The sequence below is a fragment of the Prunus dulcis genome, chromosome 2 (assembly GCF_902201215.1).
Source record: "Prunus dulcis chromosome 2, ALMONDv2, whole genome shotgun sequence".
Classification (NCBI taxonomy): Eukaryota; Viridiplantae; Streptophyta; class Magnoliopsida; order Rosales; family Rosaceae; genus Prunus; species Prunus dulcis.
This window is the reverse complement of record NC_047651.1, coordinates 177,428-189,915: the sequence shown is the minus strand read 5'-3', so window position 1 is coordinate 189,915 and position 12,488 is coordinate 177,428. Positions and strand designations below refer to the sequence as shown.

General features: G+C 38.8%; 2 protein-coding genes across 2 annotated transcripts; one reads left to right on the top strand and one right to left on the bottom strand.

The window, feature by feature from the left end:
- The first annotated feature begins 4,266 nt into the window (after positions 1-4,266).
- On the top strand, positions 4,267-8,307 carry LOC117619062. The gene is made up of 4 exons (XM_034348885.1): positions 4,267-5,168; positions 6,104-6,361; positions 6,462-6,553; positions 7,200-8,307. Exons 1-4 carry the CDS (start codon positions 4,458-4,460, stop codon positions 7,924-7,926), a joined length of 1,788 nt encoding a protein of 595 aa, XP_034204776.1. The 5' UTR covers positions 4,267-4,457; the 3' UTR covers positions 7,927-8,307.
- Positions 8,308-8,527: 220 nt separating this feature from the next.
- Positions 8,528-11,502, bottom strand: LOC117617264. The gene is made up of 6 exons (XM_034346566.1): positions 11,358-11,502; positions 11,111-11,180; positions 10,845-10,957; positions 9,952-10,666; positions 9,635-9,745; positions 8,528-8,842 (listed from the first exon to the last, which is right to left on the bottom strand). Exons 1-6 carry the CDS (start codon positions 11,500-11,502, stop codon positions 8,650-8,652), a joined length of 1,347 nt encoding a protein of 448 aa, XP_034202457.1. The 3' UTR covers positions 8,528-8,649.
- Positions 11,503-12,488: the final 986 nt, after the last annotated feature.

Sequence of the window (12,488 nt, the reverse complement as noted above, 5' to 3'; positions counted from 1 at the left end):
TAGTGTTAACCTTTAAATAACTATGTTATCTCCCATTTTTTTAATTTAAAAAAAAAACTAAATATTATGACACGTTTCTTCTTCCATCACTGTTATGTCCCTTCATCTATATATATATACAGTCCCGATCTCTTGGACCACAGGAGTCCAAGAGATTGTGGTCACCCACCGTTGGATATTAATCCAATGGTTCAAAATGATATATATAAAATGCAATATGACATAAATGATTATTACCCGATTCAAGTCAACCGTTGAATTTACATCCAGCGGTGAGTGACCATAAATCTCTTGGACTACAGGGGTTCAAGAGATCAGGACTGTATATATATATATATATATATATATATATATAAAGCAAAAGGCGAAGAATGGTAAAACATTGAAGATACCAAAAAATACCCCTTGGTTAATGCAAACATAAAGAATTGAAATTATTAATTAAATGAGGATAATATGGTAAATTCACACTTTTCATATTTAAAAAAATTAAAAGAAAAATAAGATAATGGATCCTATTTTTATGGAACACAACTACCCATTATCTTTTTTAATTATGAAATAAATTTAAAATTATATAATATAAAAAAAAAAAAAAAAAAAAACCTCTCGCAAGTGTGGAGAGGCTAGTCTTCATTAAATATTATCAAATTCTTCTTCTTCACACCTCACCAGCCAATGCTTCACCCATGGATTCTTCGATTTGTAAGAAATAGATTAATTCAATGACTTTCTTTGTTTATATATATATATATATATATATATATATTGTGGGAGCGATTTTTGTCCAACAAGAATATTCGTCTAAAATTCTGTCTTCCTCTTCGCTTCTCTTTCTCCATACAAAACAATACAGAGTAAAAGACCACACCCGGGGGGTCTTGGCTAAAGGCCTTCCGATGCTAAGTTAAATCGAGTGTTTGTAGGAAAATAATAGCTAACAATAGGATGAAGATTTTTCTAGGGTGAGAACCGGGTGGTCGGAGCTGTGTGTGGTGGCCGGAGCCTTGTGTGAGAGAGAGAAAGAGTATAGCTGCTAGGGTTTGTGAGAGAGAATTTCTGCAGAGTTTCAGAAAGAAGTTTAGACATACCTCAACCCTTGTGCATAGCTATGTATTTATAGGAGCCTCAGAGGCTAGGGTTTTAGAAGAATAATTCCACAGATGGAATGAAATTATTCTTCCTAATTTGGAGAGATTGATGTAATTAGGGATTTAATTTAAATCAAATCCCTAATTAATGCAAGTATTGAATAATTCCCAATTAAATCATATAACTCCCAATTAGGTCAAATAATTCCCAAATTGATTGGCTTAATTATTTGACATAGGATCTGAGATATTTTGCTTCCACATATATGTTTTTATATTTTGAGGCTGTTTTGAAATACCAAAGTGTGGCTTGGTTAAATTAAATAAAGAATTGTTGCATTAGATAAGAGCACTTTCACCCATTGTGCCATGCAAAGGGTAAGGGCAAAGGGCATACACTATTTACGTCAATAGTGACTGCCCTGCCCTTTTGAATTTTGCTTTCCCACCCATTGCCATGGCAACCAAAGGTAAGCACTTTTCATATGAGATATGAGGAGAGGAATTTGTATGAATTTTTGGTGTGAGAAATGAAGAACATGGCTAGGTATTTATAGAAAAAAAATTCTTGTTTTTTGTTTTTTTCTTGGTATTTAAATTAGTCGTAGACGTTAGCGCCCCCATGCAGTAGCCTAGGCCATTCTTGCCTTTGGGCTGGCTCGGATAAGTGAGTCCATTCATGCCCAATGTTACGACCCACATGTTGGAGGTTCAACTCAACAACTATTGGGCCAACTTAGAAGATCCATTTGTGAAATTCAAGCCCAGCAAAAGAAGCTCAAGGCCTCGCCCATCGGATGGATCATTTTAGATCCCTAAACTTAGTCCACATGTCTAAATTTCATGTATATCTGTAGTAGGTAGCAATGATTTCGGACCGTTAGATTGTCTCGATCCTAGCCCTCCATTTTGGGTAGTAGGTGAGCTAGGATTTCTCTATAATGAGGGTGCCTTCTTTGGTATCCTCACCCCTCAACTTGTAAAGCATTGAGTAGCAATATAAGAAAATATTCTCCTTAACTCTCTTGAGTGTTCTTATCATTCTAGCTCTTGTTCTTGTCTTCTTGCTTGGTTCGATCTTATTTTACATGAAGGAAAGCTTACTTAGCTTATTTGATAGTGTAAAGCTCTGATACCAACTGTCATGAGATGACTGATTAAAGTCTTTCTTCTATGCAGCCTTAGACTTAATCGCCTCTCGAACAAGCTAAGTTAGCCTTCCTTCTTGCAAAATAAGATCGAACCAAGCAAGAACACAAGAACAAGAGCCAGAACGATAAGAACAATTAAGAGATTTTGGGAGAATATTTGCTACTCAATGCTTTACAAGTTGAGCGTGAGAGCAAATCAAAGAAGGATCGATCCAGAGATGTAGTAGTAGCAATGGAGTAATGGCTTTCAAGGATGGAGACTGCTGTTCGCGACTTCGATCAAAGACTCGATAAGGATGTCCTCATGAAGTAGGCGTTGAAGGCATGGTTTAAAAACTTCATGCCCGAAGCAAACCAAACTAGACCACTTCATGGCCGAACTCACTGCACTCTGCAATGAAGTGAAATATGTGAAGGGAGATTGGGCTTTGTGTCGAGAAGCTGTCTTGAACAAGGCTAGGACTCCGAAGGAACCCAAGGTGTTAGATACTTTAAAGTCCAAATCCTTTAATGGGAAGAGGGAGGCGAAGGAGCTGGACACTTTCCTATGGAATATCGAAAGGTATTTCAAGTATCTTAAGATGGATGAGGATGAGTCAAAAATCTCTACAACGACGTTGTTTCTCACCGACAATGCTCTCATGTGGCGGCGTCATTGATCCATGGAGATCAATCAAGGTACGTTTAAACTTGAGACTTGGGATGAATTTAAGAAGCATATTATGTCGAATTTCTATCAAAAGAATGCAAAGTATGAGGCAGGAGAAGCTGAGATGGCTAAAGCAAATGGTGAGCATGAAAGACTATGGCTAAAGCAAATGGGGAGCGTAAAAGACTATGTCACCACATTCACTAACCTATTGTTCGATGTGCCTAGTATGACAGATGAAGACAAGCTCATGTACTTCATGATTGGCCAACATAATTGGGCCAAGCTGAAGTTACAAATGAGACAAGTCCAAACCTTGTCAAAAGCAATTGCTGCATCTAAGTCTCTTGTTGAGTTCAAGAAGAACGATCAAAGCGACTCCAAGTTCAAAGGAAAGAAAGGCAACAATGAATTCAGTGGGGGGAGACAACAAGCCAAAGGAGAGTGGCAAGTCCGATAGTCACAAGTCATCTGGAAAGAAGAATGACAAAGGTGACAAGTATGCATAGAGGTGGAGTCCTTTTACTCTTACCCATTCCAATGTTCGAGGTCGTGCTAAAGTTCCTACTCTTGTTTGGGCTCGATAATTTGTTACATTTATAAATGATTGCACTAGTATGACTTGCATTTCTCTCCTTAAATCTAAATGGGAGGTTTGTTTAGTATTTCAACCGTTCAAAAAAAATTGGTGGAGACCCAATTTATTGTCAACATGTTTGATTCTCAGTTCTGACAATGACGATGAATATGTCAACCGTAATCTACAACATATTTTCATGGCCATGTCATCGAACAGCAACGATCATGTCCTTATACATCCCCAGCAAAATGGGGTGACTGAGCGCAATAATCGTTATTTGCTAGAGTTCTCCAACTCAAATATTGGCTTCGGTAATACTCAGCTTCACTTTCTCTCTCACAGCTGATCATTTCGTTATAATCTGTCATATTTTTCGTCAAATCAAGGAGTAAAATGATTATTTGGGTGCTGACGAAAGTGGAATTAAAGAACTACAACAACCATTTTTCGAATTCAAAAGAGCAAAAACCGGACTCAAGTTAAAGAGCTATTACTCCTAGAAATCCGTTGGTCTAACAAGTAAAGCAGTAGAGTGCGTGCTCTCATCTCCCGTGACAACGAGTACGAGACACCTAAAACAATCTCAATTTTCAAATATATTAGTTATGCTGGATAAACCTAAAAAGCTGCGTGCGAGAGTACAAATCTCAAGCGTAGTAGACGTCCGTTTGACACGTGTCAGAAATGTTGCAGAAAACGAAGAAAAAGCAGCCTCCCCAATGGCTTCATTGAGATTCGACAGACAGAGAGCGACTTGTCGAATACTCTACTTTCTAGTCTAGTATCAACCTATTATCAGACTATGAAGCATATCTATCAGCCTGTCACTGTCAGGTCTGTGTTGCACAACACCAGTCATAGTCCAGGTGCAGCTGAGACTCTGGACTTTGGACTCGGCGAGGTTGAACTTGAAGGAGAGCAGGAGGCCAGCTACGTACTAGTTCTATTCTACTGAAACACTGATCCATCAAAGTGGCAGAGGAGCAATGGCATCCCTAACGCCTGGCGTGCTATCGAAGCTCCTGGACAATGTGGGCAACAAGGACGTTAAGGTGACCGGAGAGCACCGGTCGGCGGTGCTGCAAGTCATCGAGATCGTGCCCTGGCCGGGAGACGAAGACAATGCCTGGAACTGGAAGAGTAGACCCAGAGGCTTCTTCTTGAAGTTGTCTGACTCACTGCATTCGGCCTACGTGTCCATCACAGACAACGACGACGACGACCTGGATTTAATATACAGCGACAAGATTCAGCTGGGGCAGTTGGTGTACGTGACTCAGCTGGATTCGGCCTCCCCTGTGCCGGTCCTTCGCGGGTTGAAGCCCATCCCCAAGAGCAAGAGGGCTCTCTCGCCCTCACCCCCTCTCTGCCTTGGCAATCCCAATCCCATTCATTTGATCTCCACCGCAAGACCACCTGTTGCAGCGACTTGTACAAAAACAAAACCCTCTAATGCTAACAGGAAAGAGGGCAATAACAAGGCCAAGCCAAAGCCCAAGTCCAAGTCCACACAGAGTCCACAGACCATTGATAATGAAAGGGCAAGCAGCAATAGGTTGGCGGTGGTGGACTCAACAAGGAGGCTGAGTTTGGATTCAGCCAGGAAGGCTTGGGATGCACGGACTACTATTTCTACGTCGCATTTCAAATCTCAGTCTAAGCAGCTTTCTTCCATTCCTTCACTACTTTCTCCCGCTGTTTGTTCTCTCTTCTCTCTCTCTTCTCTCTCTCTCTCTCTCTCTCTCTCTCTCTCTCTCTATATATATATATATATATATACATATATACACACACACTATATGAGTGCTTCCCTTCATTGCTGACACATCATTTGGCGCTAAAATGCTCTTACTCTGTCTCAGTACACTTTGTATTTATGAATGCCTTCTATGGCTTGCTTTCAAATTTCAATGTGTGCCTCCTTTTTTGGCTAAACCAAGTTTTTTTTTCCTTCTTTTAATTTCCTTTCTTTGCCTTGCTCTGCACTAGTTATGTTCAACCTGTATCCGATGTAAAATTATATTAATTATATCACCTAAGCCCATCTTTACTCATTTTAGATTCAACCACCATCCCTTCTCTTGAGAAATACTGCTTCTCCTCTGCACCCTGCTTTCGAACCACCGTTCTTGGAGTTTGATTACTTAATGTGGCTGCCTCCACATTTGCACCAAAATATTCATGTTAATCGGTAAAAAGATGAAAATTTCAACAGAAGGAAAGCACAAATATGAATCTTAAGACTTCGAGGTCGAATTCCTTTTGTATGTTAATGCATAAGCCAGGGATAAATGGGATGTGAACCCCTGGCATATGCTGTTAGACCCTGAACTATATGCTATTTTCTACCTGAACTTGAAAGATCTATGCTGTCTTTGGATTGGTGGTTTAAAAGAACCCCTTCAATTTGAATTTGTAGTGTACTAAATTGTCTTATGCAACTTTACAAGTATCAATTTTCTCTTTAATTGATGAAATGCATAACTGAATTTAATTATTTGAAGTATAACGAATTTTAAATGCTTATGAAATTTTATTTTTAGTCACTTTCTAGATCACTTCAATAAATAGTTTTCTTCTTGTTTTCCTCTTTTTCTCATTTCATGAAGCTGAGGACCAGATGTTGTTGCAGGTGGTTTCTGATAAGAAGCTTTTTACTAAGAACGATTCACATCTTAAGTATCCAAGTATGAGCGTTTCACCACTGAAAAATAAAAATGAGACCATTTCGCCAAAACCAACGAATAAGTCTTCCAAGAAAGAATTGAAGTCCTTGCCTGAGGGAGCTCTTTCGAACCATCTTATTAGGGTGCCCCTAAGTTTCAAAACTTGGTCCGATAAAAAAATTCCTTGGAATGCTCTCCCATCTATCATTAGTGATCTTGGAAAGGTTTGCAATCAATTCCAAGTTCATATCGTTTTAGGCTTCTGTTATAATGTGATGCTGTGTTTTCATTATTTTCTGTGCTTATTATTATTAACCATTTCAGGGAGCTATTTGTCACAGGAACGTTGCATTTTCAGGTGCTGTACGTGCACTAGAAGAAGCATCAGCTGCTGAGGGTGTCATTCATTGCATGTGGTATGCATTTTATGTTCTACACACCTATGCTTGCTGTGGTTAAAAAAAATTATAGTTGGTGCATATATTAATGTTAGAAGTGCTAATCAACACAGTGCTTTTACTCTTATGTGGATTTCGTATGGGAGTAAATGGTATTGCAAATTGTTTTCTTCATATGATTTGAACATCAGAATAGAATTATAGATATGCAGGATGGGAACCGTTCATGTTCATAGACCTTATTCTGGATTAGTGAAATGCATAATTAAGAAAAAACAGATATTTGAAAATACTAAGTGCTATGGTGACTGTTTGGGTTGGGGTAAACCTATGCTGTTGTAGAATGTAGGCAGTATGGAGTAGGACAGTTGTGATGCTACAGTGGGTTGCACACAAGATTCCACTTGTGTATGCAGTTGCTGAGGCTTCCACTGCGTTGCAATTTCATCTTACAGCAAAAACTTGAGCTTAGTTTCAATTTATTTATTTTCACTCAGTATGTCCAAGTTAGCAACTGTTTAATGACAAAATATATTGGCATGAAACAGGAAACTTCTAAATGTTTGATTGGGTTTTCTTAGCCTGCTCTAAATTAATTCGAGCAACAGTATTTATTCCCTTACTCTTGCATGTGAAGAAATGATGATTAAGTTTCCTTTTCCAGCATGTTTGCAGAACTCAGCGAGTCCTCTCACAAAGTTTCTGCAGGACCAGTGGTTGATAAATTTTTGGAGCTACATCAGAATATGGTGAGAGCAGCAGAGGTTGTAGACTCCTTGCTCAACACAGGCCACCCAGATGTGAAATCAAGCAGTTCTGGTGGCCTACAGGGTTGGGTGTCACATGCGTGTAAAAGTTCCACTGGTAAGAATGCCACTTCATGGTTGGAAGCTGCGTTAGGAGCAAATCTTTCCAAATTCAGTTTGTTCAGAGCACAAGGCAATGGTGGAATTCCAAATTGTGAGAAATATCATTACATTGTCATAGAGAATACTCCAGTGGAATTTAACTCGGAAAATTGCTCACCCCAAAATAAACAAAATCCTCGACGACGTATTCCAGCTGTGAAGAAAATGAGCACTGGGATGGAAGATTGCCCCAAGGAAAGGAGATTAAAAGAGACAGCAAGTTTAATAGAAAAACTACTCTTAGTTTCTTGTCAATGGTTCTTAAAGTACTTGGAGGATTCCTTAAATGTGGGGTTCAGATTGAACAAAGAGGAAGGAAGCTCTGAGATTGCATGTTTGCTGGGGCAGCTTAAAAAGGTGAATCTATGGTTGGATGACTTAGTCAAGGGTGGGATTCCAGTAGATAAGAGAATAACCGACTTCAGGAAGAAGTTATATCAGTTTGTACTGGAACATGTTGAATCCGTTGTCTCAAGTAACTAGATAGATATGTGCCCCTAGGATGAACAGAAATGTCACTTCCAAATACATTCTTGATTACCGCTACTCATTCAAGTTCAGGTAGAAATTAGTATATAGTTCAGGGTGTAACAGCATATGCCAGGGGTTCACATCCCTCCCAGGATACAATGTGTTTCTCTGTTTTATATTGACAATCTCATTCTTAACTTCAACAAGTTCAGGGATGCAGAAAGTCAGAAAAATAGAACTCCAATGGGGACTCCTTTTGTTGTTCAAGTGCATGATTGAACTCTGTCTAGTACTCTCGTCAAATTATGTTAGATTTTTGTTAGATTACAGTTCTGTTCAATTTATTGTAGGCTTTCACAATATGGCTTGCTCTAGAGTCTGTATTACGGGTGAAACATAATCTTGTTAGGTTTCTTATCATATTAGAGGGTCTCTATCTCTCTCTCTCTCTCTCTCTCTCTCTCTCTCTCTCAACGCACTTCTGGACCAGCCTTGTGATGGTGAACAGGAAACAATATTATCCTGGATTGTTCCCTTAACCTGGAAGAATGTTAAACAAAGTTGGAATGGGAATAATGTAAGTAATATTTTCCTATTGCCTTTATCAGCCAGTGCAAATGTGCTATGGTATTTCAATTTACATAAGAGAAAAAAAAAGTAAAAGAAGAAAAGAAAAGAAAGAAAAGCCCCTTCCTTTCATCCTGGCTACGGAACAGTATGTTTGAAAACAAGTGATCAGTCCGTACTGTGCATATTGAGCTGGTCAAGAAAATGGGCGGCAGATGATTGTTCAGAAGTTGAAGTCGTTGATCCCATTTGAGGTATCTTGTCCACAGAAGCTGCAGCAGTCTTGTTTAGAGCTTTCTTTCCTCTGCACGATTTCATGTGTGAGTGCAATTTCTCTGGCTTAAACTGTTTCCTGCACTGCCTGCATTAAGTCATTCAAATTTTAGCCAATTTGATCGGTTTTGCAGTTCCAGCTTTATGAATGCAATGCTAACAGTCATTGTTTTTTTTCTTTATCTTTGCGAGTTTGATATGGTCACACATGTTGCTTATACTTTATAAATTTGTACATTTGACTTGAGGACTGCTCAGCGGAACCTGTATATAGTTATACAACAGGAAAAAAAAGAGAGAGAAAAAGGTGTCCTTTATAATAAGCCAATTAGACTGAACTGAACTGAATCTTGCGAGACCTGAGAAATTCTGGGTGGGTTAGAAGCAAAACTCTAATTGATAAGGGTCACATTTTGCACCGAGCCGGTCCACCGTTACTTAGGATTAATTATTGAGCCATGATCTCTCTCTCTCTCTCTCTCTCTCTCTCTCTCTCTCTCTCTCTCATACACACAACACATTACACTTTAGTTGATCATGAAAATGTCAAGGGGTTTAGTACACAAACGATTGTCATTTCGTTGCGTATCTGGTGAGGTGAGGTTGTAAGACCTAGCCAGATTTAATATCTGGTACTTAAAATTCAGTTTGGTCTAGCAATCCGTCCAGCCCGTCCAATTTATGACCACAGGCGACATGCCTATAATTGGATGGTCATTAGTCAAAGAACGCAATACCCTTTGGTTATGATATCAACTTACCTACGGAAATAGCAATAGGCACATCTCTCTCTCTCTCTCTCTCTCTCTCTCTCTCTCTCAAATAAAAGTAACAAAAAGTGGGTAAAGAAGAAGAGAGAAAAGTTACCGTAGTCACTTACGAGCAATGCGGCCCACCGACGGGCCTGTAAGCTGCGGAAGCCAATTTTTGGCCACTAAACTCGGGCTCCTTTTGCTGCTTGTTTGAGCCCTTTTCTCCATCGTAGCTTTTCCTGCAGCATCAAGTCCAAACACAAGCAAGCCTTAGCCAATACATACATACATGCATATGTATTAATAATCTTCAGTCATCATTATCAAATATATTATAATGTAGAAAGAACCCTATATATACTTACCCTTTGTGTTGTGCATGTATTGATTAATTTTGAAATGATTCTTCTTTTATCAAGAATTTAATTGACATACACGTACGCACCTAGTAGCAGTACTAGTATGCTTTTGGGGTTGCTGCGGCTGCCCCTGCGAATTCCAACAAGTCCCAAAAACTCCAGCAGACCCACTCCTCCTCTTGTGATCTGCTTTACAAATAGGATCAGCCTTGATAATGTCTTGGCTGCTCCATCTGGTAGACTTGTCGGAAGAAGTTGTTTTATTGGCCCGATTCAACATGACTAATACGGCGTCATTTGTGTCGACAGCACCACAAGTGATCAAATTGCGGAACATGCCTTTTGAATTGCTCTTACTACCATGCGCGGCAGGTGATTGATGAGACGATGAATGCCAAGAAGAGGGAGAAGAAGAAAAAGAAGATGGAGCCATTTCTTTGTCCTTGTACTTGTTCTTCTTCTTCTTCAATAAAAACTTGGAATATAAAGAAGAGTTTTCTGACTCGTTGCTCTGTTGATAGTTGGAGTTGGGGTTGAGTGTGTCAGCTGAGTGGTTCTCATCTGCTTGGGTTTTCATTGCATCAAATTCATTGGCCAAAGTAGACCCCTTTGAGCCCACATAAGGTGATTCGTCGCTGATTTCAGAGGATACTTTTGTTTGGATATCTATATCATTCTTGGAATGTTTGTGTAAATGAAAGGCCTCTTGTTTAGAAAGAGTAGGTGGCTGAACCTCATCCTTAACGGGCTGCTCTGTGAACAAGCAACTTTCCTTTTCGGCATATGATTTCGGAGGACTATCTGTTACAGTCAGTGGTCATCATAAGTTGACCAAAAACGATTCCAAATATGAATATATACGAAATTAATGGAAATTAACAATTTAACCTTATATACAGGGTCGATATAAATGGTTTTGATAATAAATGGAAATCAATCAAATTGATTACATTCAATATTTGTGTGTAAACAGTTATACCAAAAGCGGAATAGATGATCTCGGATCCCTTGAGGACATATTCATTGTCAGAGATTGGTGTGATGAGGTCGTCGTCCAGCAAGTCTTGCCAAACATAACCCGTCTTGTACCTCCTGCCATTCCATATTCACTTATTTAATGGCTTACCATGAAAATGAAAATGAAATCATTATAACTAACTAGCTCATGGCGGTCTCATCAAAATGGTATGTATTTCTCTTTTTCAAGGTTGGAAAATATCCCAAGTTCGATGAAGCGATATATACCTCTTGTAAGACCAAGCGAAGGCCTCTGGCATGTCCTTTCCTCGTAAATCCGAAAGCCACCTCTTAACGTCTTTTTAATCATAATTAGAGACAAACAACAACAATACTAACCATCATCATGAATTGATTGAGTAATTCATTAATCAACAGGCACACATCATCTCAAATATTACAAAGTACAGTATCAAATACTTGAACAAAGGAAGAGGCATATATATATATATATACGATAGATATTGATTGCTACCTCGCAGATAGACGCCGTTGCGGGTAAGATGGTGGACTCGAATGAGATGGGGATGATCTACGCGACCCATTCGATGACTGAGGAAGTAGATAATTTGAAGTCGCCTCACTTCACCTCCTAATGCAAATGCACCTTTCACTTCCATTGAAGATTTCACTCTTGTTTTCTTTTCTTCTACTACTATTTGTGCTGCCAAAAGCAACAACATTAATTATTAATATGCCAACAAACATACATACATATACATATATACATACATACATCAACAAGTGAAGAAATAGAACAAGACTCTTCTCTTCTTTTCAAAAAATAAAAAAATAAAAAATTTTAATAAAGCTATTACTAGCTACAGTTGTCTCAGGAAACCCCAAGGAGATCTTTGTCTCTCGGCCGGCCTGCGCTACAAAAAGACGAAAAAGACAACAAGTTTGCTTTCATGTACTTGTTCGATCCCTATAGTACTAATATTAATATTCAAATTTCAATTTTAATATGCAGGCCTAGCATGCATGTTGCTACACAACTATATATATAAAAACAATTTATCTGGAAAACTAAAGCTACACTTTCTCGCGGAAACGAAAAGGAATCATCGGTAGATACCAGTTTTTTTTTTTTTTTTTTGTCAAAAAGATTACCCAGTTTTTGCTTCTCCCTATTTGGTGCTGTTTTCTTTCCTCTTTGTGTCTCTGGTACGTACGTGTGGAGAGAGAGAGAGAGAAAAAGAGAGAGAGACGCACAAAATTGGTATTGAGCTTAGTATTACTATACCTGTTTGCAGGATATGTGGAAGATAACCAGAAGATTTGGTCGCACGCAGCTAGTTAGCTACACGTGCCCGATCGAGCTTTATCAGATTTCCCCGCGATTTAATAAACATAATTGTTACCGAGCTTTTGACCAGAATAATCCATCAACTTCCTACCCTTTATGAGGTTAATGATCATTACCTATGATAATCCAATCAGTGTGATTTATTCCTTTTTATGGTAACTACTATTTTGAAATTTTCCCTTCTTTGGTAAAATATAAAAGTATTGATATATACCCTACTTTGTCACGTTTAATGATTATGTCAAAGACTCCTAAATGGTGAAGATTCTGTTATCTGACATGATAAGACTTGAATGA